The sequence below is a fragment of the Mustela erminea genome, chromosome 9 (genome assembly GCF_009829155.1).
Source record: "Mustela erminea isolate mMusErm1 chromosome 9, mMusErm1.Pri, whole genome shotgun sequence".
Classification (NCBI taxonomy): Eukaryota; Metazoa; Chordata; class Mammalia; order Carnivora; family Mustelidae; genus Mustela; species Mustela erminea.
The window spans coordinates 99,759,240-99,776,519 of record NC_045622.1 but is presented as its reverse complement, the minus strand read 5'-3'; the positions used below and the strand labels follow the sequence as shown (position 1 = coordinate 99,776,519).

Below are 17,280 nucleotides of genomic sequence, written 5' to 3'. Positions count from 1 at the left end.
TGGTCTGAAGTCAAACCAGAATTCTGCCAAATGCCAGAAATGGGTGGGAATAACAAGCCTCCTTTCCTGAGAACAGTAATAAATGCTCACATACATTGAACACTTTCTCTGTCTTAGGTACTGTTCTGAATACAACTATTAACACATTTTGTTTATAAAAATAAGTGAGATCAGTATAGTTATGCCCATTTACAATAAGGTGACTGAGGCCGAGACTGTTCTAACTTGCCCAAAGTCACACCCAAAAGTCACAGATAAAATGAGGCCATATGCTGCTTCTTGATCTGTGGCACCAATATGACCATGTGAGGAAGCGCAGAGCTTCTGATTGTGCTGGGACAGCAGCATCTCCCTGCTGGATGCCAGACGCCATTAAACAGAATTGGCACAAGGATTTCCCCCAGCTCTGCTCCTTTACTGGCTGTAGAATGCCTCCTGACCCAACGGGGTACAAACCACAGCCTGTGTTTGTATTCTTGCATATAATCACACATTTCAAGAACTCCATGGATGTAATTAGTTACAGATAATCATTTTTCAGATTTTCATTATCTTGCATGGATTTTCCTAAGATGGATTCATCTGATAATTCCCTGAGTTTGAGGTATTTTTCTGGGTGTCTTTTTCACCTACCACTCATCCCCTGTTGTCTCCTAAAACTCTGTCCATCCTGTCATCCAAAGCCAAGATCAGACAAAAGCTATTTTTGAAGGCATTACTCTAAAACCCTGAAATGGACTTGAACTTTTCTTTCTTTCAAACACCATGGCTGCCTTCTTCACTGCCTTACTGTCAACACTGGATTTTGCATTCCTTGAAGATGGAGACTGTGTCTCATTTTAACTGCTACTTGTATTTTTGTGAGATAAATTCACATGTTTATTGAGAGCCAAGTGTACTGCAGGTATGTTATAAGAAAGGGCAATGAAATTAATCTTTACTGAGATCATATAAAGTATTCTACATGATATCTATATTATCATTTGGTCTTCACAATCAGATAAGAGCTAGATTATGTTACAATTTTGTAGTTTAAAAACTAAAGATGAGAGAGGCTGTTTTTTTTGTTTGTTTGTTTGTTTTTTGTTTGTTTTTGTTTTTTCCCAGTGAGCAAGAGACAAGGGTAGTCTCTTTGAATCAAAATCCACATCCTTCCCATGTACCTTAACTCTTCATTAATTTTAAAGTTACCTTTACAATCAACCTTTATGGGCACGCTGTATTTACATCTCAGGGATAAATACTACTAAAATCATATGCTCAAAAAGAAAAGACTTTAGTGCCCATTAACTTGCCTACTGTACCCTTGACATCTTTATTTCTCAGACTGTAGATCAGGAGATTCAACATGGGGATCACCACGGTGTAAAACACAGATGCCACTTTGTGTGTCTGGAGTTCTTGGAGTTAGGCACACAGTAGAGGAAGAGGATGGTCCCATGGAAGATGATGATGGCGGTCAGGTGGGAGGCACAGGTGGAGAAGGCTTTACGGCGACCACTGGCCGAACGCATCTTGAGGATGGTGACAATGATAAATATGTAAGACAAGAGAATGATGAGCAGAGTGATGACCTCATTGAAGGTGGCAAAAATGAAAAGCAACAACTGGTTGATATAAGTATCAGAGTAAGACACGGAGAGCAATGCAGAGAACTCACAGAAGAAGTGATTGATTATGTTGAAACCCTGAAAAGATAATTTGATAGCAGAGCATGTGAGTATCAAGGAACATGCTACTCCCCATGTATATGATCCGACCACCAGCATGGCACAGAGTTTCCCGGTCATGGCAATGGTGTAGAGCAGAGGGTTGCAAATGGCCACAAAGCGATCATAGGCCATCACAGCTAATAAAAAGGATTCAGTTACCACAAAGGTACAAAAGAAAAAGAATTGAACTACACATCCTGAAAATGAAATGGTTCTGTCTTCTACAGTCAGGTTTTCCAGGGCCTTGGGAGCAATGATGGAGGAGTAGCAGAAATCCACAAATGAGAGGTGGCTGAGGAAGAAGTACATGGGGGTGTGCAGTTTGGGGTTAATCTTGATTATGACTATCATCCCAATATTCCCTACAACAGTGACACGACAAATGGTCAGAAAAATCAAGAAGAGGGGGACTTGCAGCTCTGGATAATCTGAGAAGCCCAGGAGGGTGAATGTAGCCCCACTTTTATTTCTCTCTGACAGTAACATGATGGTTTCTGCTTGTCAGAATCTGAATTGGTCCTGAAAACAAAATTATTAAGGAGAGTGAGGATATGAGAAGTTTGCTTAGCTACCCCTTAGCAAGAGTAGAAAAGGAAGAAAAATATCTTTTCACAGTTTCTCTGTGCTATGTGTTTATTATGCAAGGTATGCTAAAGGTTTTATTTTTTTAAAGATTTTATTTATATATTTGACAAAGAGAGAGAGAGAGAGAGATCACAAGTGGGAAGCAGGCTCTCCGCTGAACAAAGAGCCTCATGTGGGGCTCAATCCTAGGACGCTGATATCATGACCTGAGCCGAAGGCAGAGGCCTAACCCACTGAGCCACCCAGGTGCCCCCCTTTTTTTTATTTTATTTTTATTTTTTTTTAAGATTTTATTTATTTATTTGACAGAGAGAAATCACAAGTAGATGGAGAGGCAGGCAGAGAGAGAGAGAGAGAGGGAAGCAGGCTCCCTGCCGAGCAGAGAGCCCGATGCGGGACTCGATCCCAGGACCCTGAGAATATGACCTGAGCCGAAGGCAGCGGCTTAACCCACTGAGCCACCCAGGCGCCCCCAGGTGCCCCCTTTTAAAACATGAAAATCATTTTTAAAATTTTCTTTAAGTAAAAAAGCAATACAATTACTGACTTAAAAATTTGTAAGTTCTCAACTGTAATGTTTAATATTTACAAAGAAGAATATGAGATAAAGGGATTTGTGGTTATTTTAAATCAAATCTTCCTATAGCACATTTAGCTGTCCTTGAACATTATAAATTCATAAATGGTATGGCTAGCATAATATGATGATTGATTTTGCTGGTCCTAAAAACAGTACAAAAATGACAAATTTCCAAACAAATTAATTTTTTGTCATAGGTTCATACTGTGCCATGAAGAATAAACACCCTCTTTGACCTTGACTGCAGGAACTTCTTGCAAGGCACGTCTCCAAAGGCAAGGGAAACAAAAGCAAAGATAAACTATTGGGCCTTCATCAAGATAAAAAGCTTCTGCACAGCAAATGAAACTGTCAACAGAACTAAAAGGGAACTTGCAGAATTGGAGAAGATATTTGCAAATGGCATAACACATAAAAGGCTGGTATCCAAGATCTATAAAAAACTTCTCAAACTCAACATCCCCCCCAAAAAAATATTTCAGTCAAGAAATGGGCAGAAGACATGAACAGACACTTCTTCAAAGAAGATATACAAATGGCTAGCAGACACATGAAAAAATGCTCCACAGCACTTGCCATCATGAAAATACAAATCAAAACCACAATGAGATACCACCTTACACCAGATAGTGAAAAGAAGGGACACATGTACCCCAATGTTTATAGTATCGATGTCCACAATAGTCAAACTGTGGAAGGAGCTGAGATGTCCATATCAGCTGATGATTTTATATATATATATATATATATATATATATATATATATATATATATATATAAATAAAATAAGATGCGGTTTATATATACAATGGAAAATTATGCAGCAATCAAAAAGGATGAGTACTGACCATTTGCATTGACATGGATGGGACTGGAGGGGATTATGATAAATGAAATAAGTCAAGCAGAGAAAGACAATTAGTTTCACTCATATGTGGAATGTAAGAAATAGCACAGAGGACCATAGGGAAGGGAATGAAAACTGAATGTGAAGAAATCAGAGAAAGAGACAGAGAAACCATGAGAGACTCTGGACTCCAGGAAACAAACTGAGGGTTGTAGAAGGGAGGGAGGTGGGGAGATGGGGTAACTGGGTGATGGCCATTAAGGAGGGCAAGTGATCTGATGAGCACTGGGTATTAAGCAACTAATGAATTGTTGAACACTACACCAAAAACTAATGATGGACTATATGTTGGCTAATTAAACTTAAATTTAAAAAATATATAAGAATAAACACCCTTAACAATTTATATTTGTGCCTTTACTTTTCATTTCATATAACACTTTAATCTTTTTCTTTCTGACTCAGTAAATCTGATATCCAAAATAAATCTTAATTAGTTTTCCCAGAGTAATCCTCTCAACTGCTGGGCTCCTGTCAATCCTTCTGCGTTGCTTGATGAATAATAAAATTAGAATAGATGATAAATATAATAATGTCTACTTCCTTATTCTAGAGATGACAAAACAGAAGCTGGAGAAAACTTGACTTTTCCTAAGACATGTAAATAAGGATCAGTCTACACATCTGTGACTAGAGCCCTGATTGGAATCCCAACATGTGTCCATTCCTCCACATCAGACTCTGACTGATGTTCTAATAAATAAAATCTTAAAAAAAAAAAATACGGGGCACCTGGGTGGCTCAGTGGGTTAAAGCCTCTGCCTTCGGCTCAGGTCATGATCTCAGGGTCCTGGGATCGAGCCCCACAGGGGCTCCCTGCTGCGCAGGGAGCTCTCTCCCCCTCTCTCTCTCTGTCTGCCTCTCTGCCTACTTGTGATCTCTGTCTGTCAAATATATAAATAAAATCTTAAAAAAAAGAAGTTATTTTAAACCAATGTTACATTTAATGTGATGCTCCTGGTACCCCAAATGCTATTATTAAATTGTTGGTAAAAATATCCCGTATCACTGAATCCAATAAACATAAGAGCTGTAATCTTCTTACCTATTTTTCCCCCGTTTTTTTTTTTTTTTTTTTTAAAGATTTTATTTATTTATTTGACAGAGAACACAAGTAGGCAGAGAGGCAGGCAGAGAGAGAGGAGGAAGCAGGCTCCCTGCTGAGCAGAGAGCCCGATGCGGGACTCGATCCCAGGACCCTGAGATCATGACCTGAGCCGAAGGCAGCGGCTTAACCCACTGAGCCACCCAGGCGCCCTTTTCCCCCGTTTTGTTGTAATTTTTGTTTAGACACATGTGTTTCCTGTTTTATAATCTTAATTAAAGCTGGTCCCTTTCAGTTTTTTTCACAATAGAGTCTGTTCCAACTCTGCTATTCTCATTTTATTTAAATCTTCTCTATTCTACCTTGCCTATTTATTCAGTAAATTATAGAAACAAGACAATTTACATCCCCAGTTTTCACATTTCTTGTATTCTCCCACAACAGGTACTCCTTGTTCATCTGAGCAAGCCCCTCTAACACAAAACTGTGTGAATAAATGCACTTTCCCTTCCTTGCATATTTAGATATGTTACTTTTGCAGTGACTAAATATTTCTCAAGAACTGTCTATATCTAAAGGGTAAATTTCCACCTCCCATGTTGTTTTATAGATACCCTATCCTGAAGTTAATATCAATCTGTCTCTAGAATCTTAAAACAAACCTGATGATGGCACATGTAGGGCCTCTCCTGGCTGGAACTGATGGATATATGCTTATATCTGTAGTACAACCTTTGGGATACGAACTCAAGGGATTATGACTTGCCCATTCTCTTGAGGTCATGAAATCCACAATTAAAATTAATCACCTTTCTCTGATGTAATTCTTACAAACCTGGAGAAGCACTGGGAACATTTCAGAGAAAAATTTATATTTTATTTTATTTTTTAATTTTTTATAGATTTTTTTTTTAATGTGAGAGAGAGAGAGAGGGAGAGAAAACGGAGAGGGAGAGTGAGAGAAAGAAGCAGACTTCCCAATGAGCTGAAAGCCTGACATGGGGCTCAATCCCAGGACCCTGAGATCATGACCTGAGCTGAAGGCAGATGCTTAACTGACCAAGCCTGCCACGCACCCCCAAAATTTATGTTTTAAAATCACTTCCTCAACTTCTAATTACTCCCATACCATCTTACAATTATCAATATTATGGAATTATAAAAATCATCTTTACCAAATACTGAGTGACAACTATATGCTGGGCATGAGCCTCTTTCTACCATCCACTCTAACCTGTTGGGTAAGTGTGAAGATCTGTATTTTAGGTCTTTATGATTCATTGAGAATTAAAGCAGAAATATTTACAAAGTTAAGTATCAAGTTGAGAAAATGACCTAGCCCCTTTGAAATCTTGTCCTATTCTATTACTTTTTCCTACCTCTGCTTCCTGCAGCTAGTCTGACCTCCTTGCTTTTGTCCCTTGCTTTTTTTTGTTGTTGTTGTTTTAATATTACCCACTCCTTCTCTATGGTCTTTTCTACTCACGTTTCCTGCATGCTGAAATGCTTTCCCTTAAGTTTTTGTTGAAATGTACCTTTTCAGTGAATTCTTCCAGGAACTTAACTATATTCCTACAGGACCTACTCCATTACCTAATTGAGTGTTTAAATTACTTCACACAGTTCAAATATATTTTAACCTTTATTTATTTCTTTTATTGTATATTGTTTGGTTCCCCTTACTAAGACAAAACTTCCAGGAAAGCAGAGACCATTCATTGCTTTGCTCACTAATATATTCCAAGCTCCTAGGTGAATGACCAACATAAAGTCAGTGTACCATGAATCTTTAATGAATAATAAATATGACTTTCCAAAGGAACTGGAAATAGAGCCAAACTACCAGAACTATGAGGAATTTCACTACAGAGAGGAGATAGTTCACAGAGAATAAGAATGTTTCAGAAGTAATTATTGAAACTGTGCAGTCAAAATAAAACAAAACATAAACCTAAAGAAATGCCCACTCCACTGAACTTCCTATCTCTAGTCAGGTTTATTACAACAAAAATCTTGAAATTTTCAAGATCATGTACTGCATGGTAAAATTTTATATAGATATGCCACATCTTTTTTTCCCCAAATTTTCATTTTAAAATCTAGTTAGTTAACATATAGTGTGCATGTAGTATAATACTGGTTTCAGGAATAGAATTTAGCATTCATCACTTTCATGTAATGCCCAGCGGTCATCATAACAGGTGTTTTCTGTAGTAGCCAACACCCATTTGGCCCATTCCCCACCTACCTCCCTCCATCAACCCCAGTTTGTTCTCTATCATTGAGTGTCTTATGGTTTGCTTCCCTCTTTTTTTTTCCTTCCCAGATGTTCAGCTGTTTTGTTTCTTAAACTTCACATATGAGTAAAAGCATATGGTATTTGTCTTTCTCTGATTGACTTATTTTCCTTAACATAATACACTCTAGCTCCATCCATGTCAATGCAAATGACAAGATTTCATTTTTTTTGATGGCTGAGGAATATTACATTGTATATATATATATATATATATATATATATATATATATATATGCTACCTCTTCTTTATCCATTCATCATTTAATGGACATTTGGACTCTTCATAGTTTGGTTATTTTTGATAATGCTTCTATAAACATTGGGGCTCATGTACCACTTTGGATCTATATTTTTGTGTCCTTTAGATAAATATGCAGTAGTGCCGTTGTTGCATTATAGAGTAGTTCTACTTTTAAGTTTTTGAGGAACCTCCATAGTGTTTTCCAGAGTGGCCTCACCAGTTTGCATTCCCACCAACAGCATAGGAGGGTTCCTCTTTCTCTGCATCCTTACCAACATCTGTTGTTTCCTGTATTGTTAATTTTAACCATTCTGAGAGGTATGAGGTACTATCTCATCATGGTTTTGATCTGTATTTCCCTGATGATGAGTCATGTAGAGCATCTTTTCATGTGTCTGTTAATCATCTATATATCTTCTTTGAAAAAATGTCTACTCATGTTTTCTGGCCATTTCTAAACTAGATTGTTTTATGGATATTGAGTTTGATAAGTTCTTTGTAGATTTTTGATACTAATCCTTTGTCAGACATGTTATCTACAATTATCTTCTCCCATTCCATAGGCTGCCTTCTAGTTTTCTTGATTGTGTCCTTGGCTGTGCAGAAGATCTCTCTCGATGAAGTCTCCATAGTTCATTTTAGCTTTTGTTTCCCTTGCCTCCAGCTATGAGTCTAGTAAGAAGTTGCTGTGACTGTGGTCACAGTTTGCTGCCTGTGTTCTCCTCTAGGATTTTGATGGATTCCTGGCACACATTTAGATCTTTCATCCATTTTAAATTTATTTTTGTGTATGGTGTAAGAAAGTGGTCCAGCTTCATTCTTCTGCATACGGCTGTCCATTTTCCCCAACACCACTTATCATTGAAGAGACTGTCCTTTTCTCCATTGGATATTCTTTCCTGCTTTGTTGAAGATTAGTTGACCGTAGAGTTATATATATACCACATCTTCTTCATCCCTTCAATTCATGGACATTCAGGCTCTCTCCATAATTTGGCTATTGTTGATAATGCCGCTATACCTATCGGGGTGCATGCATGCCTTCAAATCAATATTTTTGTATCCTTTGGGTAAATACCTAGTAGTGTCCTCACTGGATCATAAAGTAGTTCCACTTTTAACTTTCTGAGGAACCTACATACTGTTTTCCAGAGTGGCTGCACCAGTTTGTATTCCCATCAAGTGTAAGAGGGTTCCCTTTCCTCCGCATCCTCGCCAGCACCTGACATGGATGAAGCTAGAGGGTATCAGGCTGATCAAAGCAAGTCACCAGAGACAGAGAAATACCACATGACTTCATTCATATGTGGAATTTAAGAAACAAAACACAGGAACACAGTTGGGGGGTAAAAGAAGCAAACCAGGAAACAGACTCTGAACTATAGAGAACAAACACAGGGTTACTGGGAGGGGCGGCAAATAAGTGGTGGGTGTTCATGAATGCACTTGCGATGAGCTCTGGGTAGTCTATTGGAATGTAGAATCACTCAGTTATATACCCGAAACTTGAATTACACTGGATGGAAGTGGATTTAAAATAAAAACTAGAAAAAGCATACACTCAGTTTTATTATGCATCTCAATAATTCTGCAGTTGAGGTGATGTTCTCTGCTGTCTAAACCTGCTTGCAAAATTATAACTTGGATATTTCAGGGTGACATTATTTATGGCAGAATGAAAAAGAAGGAAACCTACTTGGGTATATCTGTGGGTGTCCTTTAAAGCCCTATTTATGACACTAGGTTGGTATTTCTTAGAACGACAAAATATCAGATGCCGTTTGTTGAGTACTTCTGTAGTACATTTTCATTAAAAAGAAAATCACTGAGTAATTTCAGGTCTGCAGAAATAATCTGAGACAATAAAACTTTAAAAAGACTTATCTGTGAAATTTTAAAACTTTAAGTCTTTGGGACACCTGGGTGGCTCAATCCATTAAGCATCTGTCTTTGGCTCAGGTCACGATCCCAGGGTCTTGGGATAGAGTCCCACATTAAGGAGCCTGCTTCTCCCTCTGCCTGCTGCTCCCCTGCTTGTGAGTGCTCTTTCTTTCACTGACAAATAAATAAATAAAATCTTAAAAAATTAAGTCTTTTGAAAATAATCAAGGAAACAAAAATGTGAAAATATGTACCCTTGCCAAAATAGCACCTCACAAAAATATATTCTTAAAAATTCCACACACATTTAGCTGTTATAAATAAGTTTCCTTTCTTATGAAAACAGTGTATTATGTAACATTATGTTCCATATCTTATGTAACAGTTCTGTGTGTGTGTGTGTGTGTGTGTGTGTGTGTGTGTGTGCGTGTGCATGCGTTTGTGTGTTCAGGCACATGTGCACCTACATGTATGTGTGTTCAGGTAATCTTATGCAAAAATTAGACCATTTGTGGAATGTTGCATGTCCCTCATTTGGTTTACTGCTTTGTTTGGTGTCCTTTGACTTGTTCCTGATCCAGCTCTTTAAAAATGATACACCAAGAAATCTTACTAGTTCTAGGTCTCTCTTGTTGTTTCCGTTAGGCAAGAATTCTTCATATGTGGTTCTGACGACTCTCATTGCATCAAATTTCAAAGCACCTGTTAACTGATTGTCTGACTCCTAGTGATTCTCAGTGTGATCTCTGAATTCAGGTAGTGTTAGCTAGATTACTTCATTTTAGCATTTCCCACCAACACTTTGCTTAATGATTTTAATACTTATTGAGGCCATTGCCTTGATCCATAATTTTTATTCAGATCGCAGAGATAGTGATTTTCTAATTCCATCCTATTTTCTACTTTTCATTCTTTCTGAATTTCCCCTCATAGACCATTAGGTGACCCCAAAATACAATTCATAAAGGAAAGACAGAATAAATATGTATCTATTTACTAGTTTTAAGAGTAATGCCTTGAACCCCCCAACAACCCTTAATAGTAGTCAATGACTTTTTTTTAAGTATCTAGATTTTAATTTTTAGGCTTAAACACATTTTATGGCTTTAAATTAATTGCAGTCAATATTTATTTGCATGTCAACTATAAGCTAGTTGGAGCCATTTCACATTGTCTCCTATGTCTCTTTGAAATGATCCAACTAGCTGTTAATACTATTCTTGCTTTCTGGAAAATCAAGTTGCACAACGTTCATTAAATCTCTGCCTCAGATTTCAGATCAACTATTTGTCTAAACAAACAAACAAACAAACAAAAAAGCCGCCACCACCACCAACAAAAAACCAGTTCTGTTTACAAAGCAAATATTTCCTCTCAGAGAAATTTGGGGAATAAGGACACTCATTGCTACTGAGTTGTCATTATTGGTGGTATTATTTAGAAGGCCAAAAATAAACAAATAAATTAAAATTAAAATTAAAAAGTAGTTTCTATCTAGATTTCTAATTCAAATTAAGATGAAAAGTTTTTTTTTTACTTACCTTTCCATACTTTAAAGCTGTAATTTTCCCTCATGCTGATAACTTTGGTTTCAATGGTGTTTTAATAGTTACTTATGTATACTAAAATAAACATCGTATATAGTGGGAAGATATACTCAAAGTGCTGTCCTTTAGAAAAAATGTTTACACCGTTTGATCATGTTTCCAGTATTATAAATAGATTCGTGATTATCTGTTTTCAAGTTTTAAATATTTATTTTTACCTTTTGATCTAAATATATCTCTTTTAAGACATGTCCAATATCTAATTTCCTCTAAGTCAAAGCTACAAAGTAGGGGTGCCGGGGTGGCTCAGTGGATTAAAGCCTCTGCCTTCAGCTGGGGTCATGAGCCCAGAGTCCTGGGATGGAGCGCCCCCCACACCCTTGTGTCCAGCTCTCTGCCCAGCGGGGAGCCTGCTTCCCTTCTCTCTGCCTGCCTCTCTGCCTACTTGTGATCTCTGTCTGTCAAATAAATAAATAAAATATTAAAGAAAACTAAAAAGCTACAAAGTATATTCCTCAAAGTTTTCTTTCACCTCTTCCTAGAAAAAATATTCCACGTCTTGTCTTTATTCCTTTAAGAAAATGAACTGGAGAACATGGAAAATGTCCTTCACAGCAATAAATAGAAAGGTTTCTCTTTCCTCATGACCAGATACTTTTTACTGTGACACATAGGTTACTCAGCCACCTTTATGCTGGGTTGCACCCAGTATGTTGTTATTATAAATAATGCTAGTGAGTATATTATTTACAGTTTATCTGCTACTCTGTCTTTGGGAATGATTCCTAGAACCATCAATGTTAGAAGAGGATGAGTGTGTATGTAAGGTTGCTTGTAGCTCCTATCACTTGAAACATGTGACTTTCCTGACCCCAATGTATAAAATGTCTATTTCCCTGCAGATTCACTTACCTGATATATCAGTAAACTTTAGGATTTCTGTCCTTCTAATAGGTGAGAAGTGATACCTCAAGGCAGATTTCCTTTGTATTTCTATTAGTTTGAGGCTAAAAAAAATCCTCAAATATTTAAAGGGTATTTTTTATTCCTTTTATATAGACTACTTAATTATATTTCATGTCAACTTTCCTTTAAGACTGTCATTTTCTTCTCTACTATATGTGATATAAGTAGTGACTTTTTCTCATTTTGTCATTTTAATTTCCTTTATGTTGTTTTGCAAGAAGTTTTGTATATTCATGTAATCCAAGTTTCAAACTTGCTTTTAGAACTCTCTTTTGGTGTGTGAAATAAGGAAGACATCTAGTTTTATCTTTTTCTTCATATGGTTCTCTATTTGTCCCAATATGACACTGCTTTTAATAATAATGACTTTAAATTTAGCCTTCCTATTACCATTTAATTTTTAAGGTATTTGTTCTTGTTTAGTCATTCGTATAAACATTAGAACAGAAACTTCGAAATATGATTCTTCAGTACGCCCCAGTAGAACATAGATTGCCTTCATCCCAGGCCTAATACATATGAACTAGACTATCTTGTAGAGATTTCCAGACCTGATAATACTGAGAATGCAGCCTTCTGAGTAATCCTATCCAAGCATAATGAAAGAATATTGAAATGACTCTAGAGATTGTCCCAGACAATCTAGGAGAAAATGAACGTCTGTGACCTCTCAGACTAATAGCCTTGACAATACCGTGAAAGGACACTAGATTTGTAGTCCACAGAGTTGAGACCCTTTAATCATAGATCAATCATTTCAGTCATTTCTAGACTAGTTTTTTGAAACTCTGTGTCATTATCTACACAACAGATAGAATTGTCCTTGCCCTGTGTACTTCTCAACACAAGCTGTTTGAAGTGTAAGACCGTCTGTTCATAGAATTCATAAAGCCCAAGGATGAAGGTGTCAGAAAAGAATCAGCATCCTTTCCTTTTATCACACAGCATATCCATCTGCATCTCCCCAAAAAGACAGTGCTTTAGTGACTACACACACGTAACTTTAAAAACAAGTACTATGATCTCTCTGATATAAGGAATTTGAGAGGAAGGCAGTGGTCATGGAGGGTAGAGAGGGAAAAAATGAAACGAGATAGGACTGGGACGGGAGACAAATCATAAGGAACTCTTTATCTCAGGAAACAAACTTAGGGTTGCTTGGCAGGGGGATGGATAGGGTGACTGAGTTATGGACATTGGGGAGGGTATATGCTATGGTGAGTGCTGTGAATTGTGTAAGACTGATGATTCACAGATCTGTACCCTTGAAGCAAATAATACATTATATGTTGATTTAAAAAAAAAAAAAAGCAAGTAACTAGTTTTCATAAGAAGTAACAAATCAGAAAGGCATTTTCTATGGCAAGTTAACATGATCCTTCAGTACCTTTATTCCCCACACAGAATCATCTCTTGGGATTTGTAATATTTTATGTGTTTGCTTTTAGGCAATTTGAAGAAATAAAAACTTTATGAATCAAAATCCAGAATTACCTTGCATCTTCAGGAGATTTGAGCTTACCAATTCACAATGCAGTAACATTAAAGTCATTTAAAAAACCTCATGCCAATGTACGCTAAAGGTTTTACAAGCTTCTGTTACCATTGTTCATTGGGATTAAAAACATCTGTTGTGATTAGTTCAGTGGAATGGGACTTTGGGGTCTATTAATTTCTGGAGGGCATCCTTCACATCTTTATTCCTCAGGCTGTAGATCAGAGAATTCAGCATAGGGTTGGCCACTCTGTAAAATACAGAGGCCACTTTGACAGTGTGCCTGGAGTTCTTGGAGTTGGGCACATAGTAGAGGGAAAGGATGGTCCTGTGGAAGATGGTGATGGCGGTCAGGTGGGAGGCACAGGTGGAGAAGGCTTTGCGATGCCCGCTGACAGAGCGGATATTAAGTACAGTCACAAAAATAAAAATGTACAAAGTAAGGATGATCAGTAGTCTACTCACCTCATTGAAAGTGGCAAAGCCCAAAAGCAGCAGATGGAGAATGAGTAGGTCAGAGCTCGAGGCAGAAAGGAGAGCAGTATATTCACAGAAAAAATGGTTGATTATGTTATGTCCAGAAAAGTTTAGCTGGAGAGCATAGAGCATAGCAGAGGAGTACCAGGGGACCAAACATACCCCAGAGATATGAGCCAGACACCAGTAAGGCAGAGGGTTACAGATGGCCACAAAGCGGTCATAGGCCATCACTGCCAGCAGGAAGGATTCGGTTTCCACAGCGGTGCAGGACAGGAAGTATTGCACATGCAGCTAAAGTAGTAGATGCTTTTATCTGCCATGACCAGTTTCCCAAGCAGCTTGGGAGTCACGATAGAAGAGTAACAAAAATCGACCAAAGAAAGGTGGCTGAGGAAAAAATACATGGGCATGGGTAATTTGGGGTTAATCTTGATGATTACTATCCTCCCAAGATTTCTTACCACAGTGATAATGTACATGATCAGAAACACAAGGAAAAGAGGTATATGAAGTTCTGGGTAATCGGTGAAACCCAGGAGGGCAAAGGTTGTCTCCACACTCAGATTTTTTACCGCCATCACCACAATGCCCTCGAAAGGCGTTGAGGGGGGCAGGGTACAGGAAGAGGTCGTTTCTGTCAAAGAGAAGCTTTGGGGAGTTAGTGACAAAAGTACATGTTGCTTTATGGTACATACAAACACACACACACACACACACACACACACACACACATGGTGGGAGAGACAGAGAGAGAGAGAGAGAGAATGAAGCTAGAGTTATCAGTCTTAGTTTCTTCCATACAGAACATGCCTCATGCAGATCTCCTATGGATATAACTGGGTCTCTGAGCTGAATCTCTGAAATGTCTCTGAATTTCTACTGCATTTTGTGTTTCCTTAGGAAATAATTACCAGGGGTGCCTGGGTGGCTCAGCCAGGTAAGTGTCTGCTTTCAGCTCAGGCATGGTCTCAGGGTCCTCAGATCAAGTCCCACATTGGTTTCCCTGCTCAGCAGGGATCCTGCTTCTCCCTCAACCTCTGCCCCTCTCTGTGCTCCTTCTCTCTCTCTTCCTCTCACTCTCTCTCAAACAAGTAAATAAATAAAATCTTAAAAAAAAAATTACCGTATTGCAGTCCGTACATTCACACATTAGCTAGTGGGGTAATATGTATGTAACTGATAGTGTTTGCATATAAATGCATAAACTAGTGAAAGAGTTTTAAAAAACATGCAATGGTTGCCCCAGAATTTACATTGCTGAGATAACTTGCTTGTATACACAAATCAATAAACTCATTAAGAAGATATGTTTCTAGTCTAAGGCAAAGCAAAATATTAGAGAAATCTAGGAAAATAGCATTACAATCCCCTTTTAAGACCTTTTGTTTAGTAAAGGCTACTTCTCTAGCTGAATGGATTAGCTCCTGAGGGGTTTAGAAGGACAATGCTTCCTTTTGATTTCTGAACAGAGGTTTATTAGGTTTACACCCAAAGGCTTAGTTTCCCTTAGAGCCCAGACATTATGTATATAAGTCTGTGGTTCCCAAGATTTATTAGGTAGGAATCTCTTAAAACCAACTCATTTGTGAAAGTTTAAATGCCAGTTTCAAGTGCATTTAAAGAGGATGTGAATAAATATCCATTTCCAGCTGGTAAGTTCATTCTATTCTTTGTAAAATGGCTGGAAATAGACTTAAAGCTGAGTATTTCCATGAGGATTAACCTTTCTTTAATATTGTTGGGTTCACAATTGGATAGCATTTACTGTGACTTAACATGAAAAGTAAAATAAAAGAAGACCTTAGTTACCATATCAGGAAAATAATAATCCCACAGTTTCATAGAAAACCTGAATAAACTTACCTACTACAGAGAAACAGGCCACCACCCTCCTGTTTCTCTGTAAGCTGAGTATGACTGGGCCACCAAGGCTGTTGTACCAAACACTTTAGCCCTAGGGACTCAACCTCTGGAGAATCACAAGCAGCTCATTCCTCACAAGCATCAAAACAGGTAATTAAGGCAAATGCCAGGTGTCATGTACAATTTTTAATGATTAAAATTTCCTCAAAATTACATGGAAAATTGCAGCTTCAAATTGACTACCAGACTTTGGTGGCAGGTAATTAAAATGCCCTCTGGATGAATAAAACCAGGGTGAGCTATTATTTTCCTAATCCTGCCTCATCTACACCAAAATTCAGTGGACTCCTTGATTTTGCAGGGCACATATACTAATTTTAGACAAGTTACAAAAATCCACAAAAAAGATACCCAAAAGTCTGTCCATTTTGAGTACATCCCAGATCAAGAGAAAATTCTATTAAGTTCAGTCCTCCATGCCAGCTGCTGCGCTATTTGGGTCATATGACCCAGCATATGTAATTGTCATTGATGTATATTTGCAAATAACAAATTCTGTAGAATTTTGGATGAGACTTTATAGTGAATTACAAATCAGACTTTTGGGATTTTAAAACAAAGCATTGACTCCTTTTGCAAATAAGTATTCACCTTCTTAAAAAGAGCTTCTGGTCTGTTCATGGACCCTGATAGAGACTGAATAATCTGACAATAGGCTACCAAGTTACCATGCAGTCCACACCCGTAATCACAAACTGGATGTTGTCTGACTCACCAACACATAACATCACAGCACTCCTGTTCCTGAAGACAGAAGTGAATGCAGGAGCAAGTGATCCAGATACCTACAGTCCAGGATTGCTTTCTCCTTCAAAGCTTTGAGCTTGTAGCCTCATGACGTATTCCCTATGACAACCCAAATATGGAAGAAAATGCTGGGCCTTATTTTCAGACGATTCTACACAGCACGCTGGCAACACACACACACACACACACACACACACACACACACACATATACATACACACACACACACCATTATATCTCTATAGTCCTGCCCTGGGGTGTTCCTGAAAAACAGCATTTAAGGAAAATTCATCTAATATTTAGAAATTCAAAAAGTATGCCTGGAACACTGGAATAGTTTTTTTTTTTTTTAATACTTGATTATGGGCTAGCTTTGTTGTCAATACTTGATAGGGATAGAAGAATCACCTCCAAAATGTGTTATGTGCATTAAATCTGAAACCAGGAAACATTGCTATTTCTCCAATAATTTGTGGGACCCAGAACTGGAGGGTGCAGGGTGGGAATGAAAGTGGATCTTCTACGTATTATCCTTAATGACCCACCTGCTAACCCTCTATTTCCAGTAAGAAACCATGAGCCTCGGTAGTTTAGAGGAGTAATGTTTCTACTAGGAAACACAGTGATGGATCCATGAAGCTGGAAGTGTGACTTCTTTAACCCCCTCCAAAAATAATAAAATAATAATAATAATCAAATAGAAAATGCAGTGGGAATGATGGCAAGTAGGTTCTGGAGTAGAGGCATGGAAATGCCTTACAGCTTCTGCTTCCAGTCTTTACACACTGTACTGAGATCACCGTATAAGGAAGCCAGTGTAACTTACCAGCAGATGAGAGACTGTGAGAGAAACTGAGGCACTCCAACCAGGT

At 37.9% G+C, this 17,280-nt stretch overlaps 2 protein-coding genes across 2 annotated transcripts; both read right to left on the bottom strand.

Moving 5' to 3' along the window:
* Window positions 1-1,260: 1,260 nt before the first annotated feature.
* On the bottom strand, window positions 1,261-2,198 carry LOC116599446 (olfactory receptor 5D18-like). The gene is given in 2 exon segments (XM_032359280.1): window positions 1,261-1,388; window positions 1,391-2,198. Coding segments are annotated over 2 exon segments (936 nt in total).
* An 11,207-nt stretch (window positions 2,199-13,405) lies between these two features.
* Window positions 13,406-16,497, bottom strand: LOC116599917 (olfactory receptor 5D14-like). The gene is given in 5 exon segments (XM_032359855.1): window positions 13,406-13,867; window positions 13,869-13,930; window positions 13,933-14,022; window positions 14,025-14,386; window positions 16,451-16,497. Coding segments are annotated over 5 exon segments (1,023 nt in total).
* Window positions 16,498-17,280: the final 783 nt, after the last annotated feature.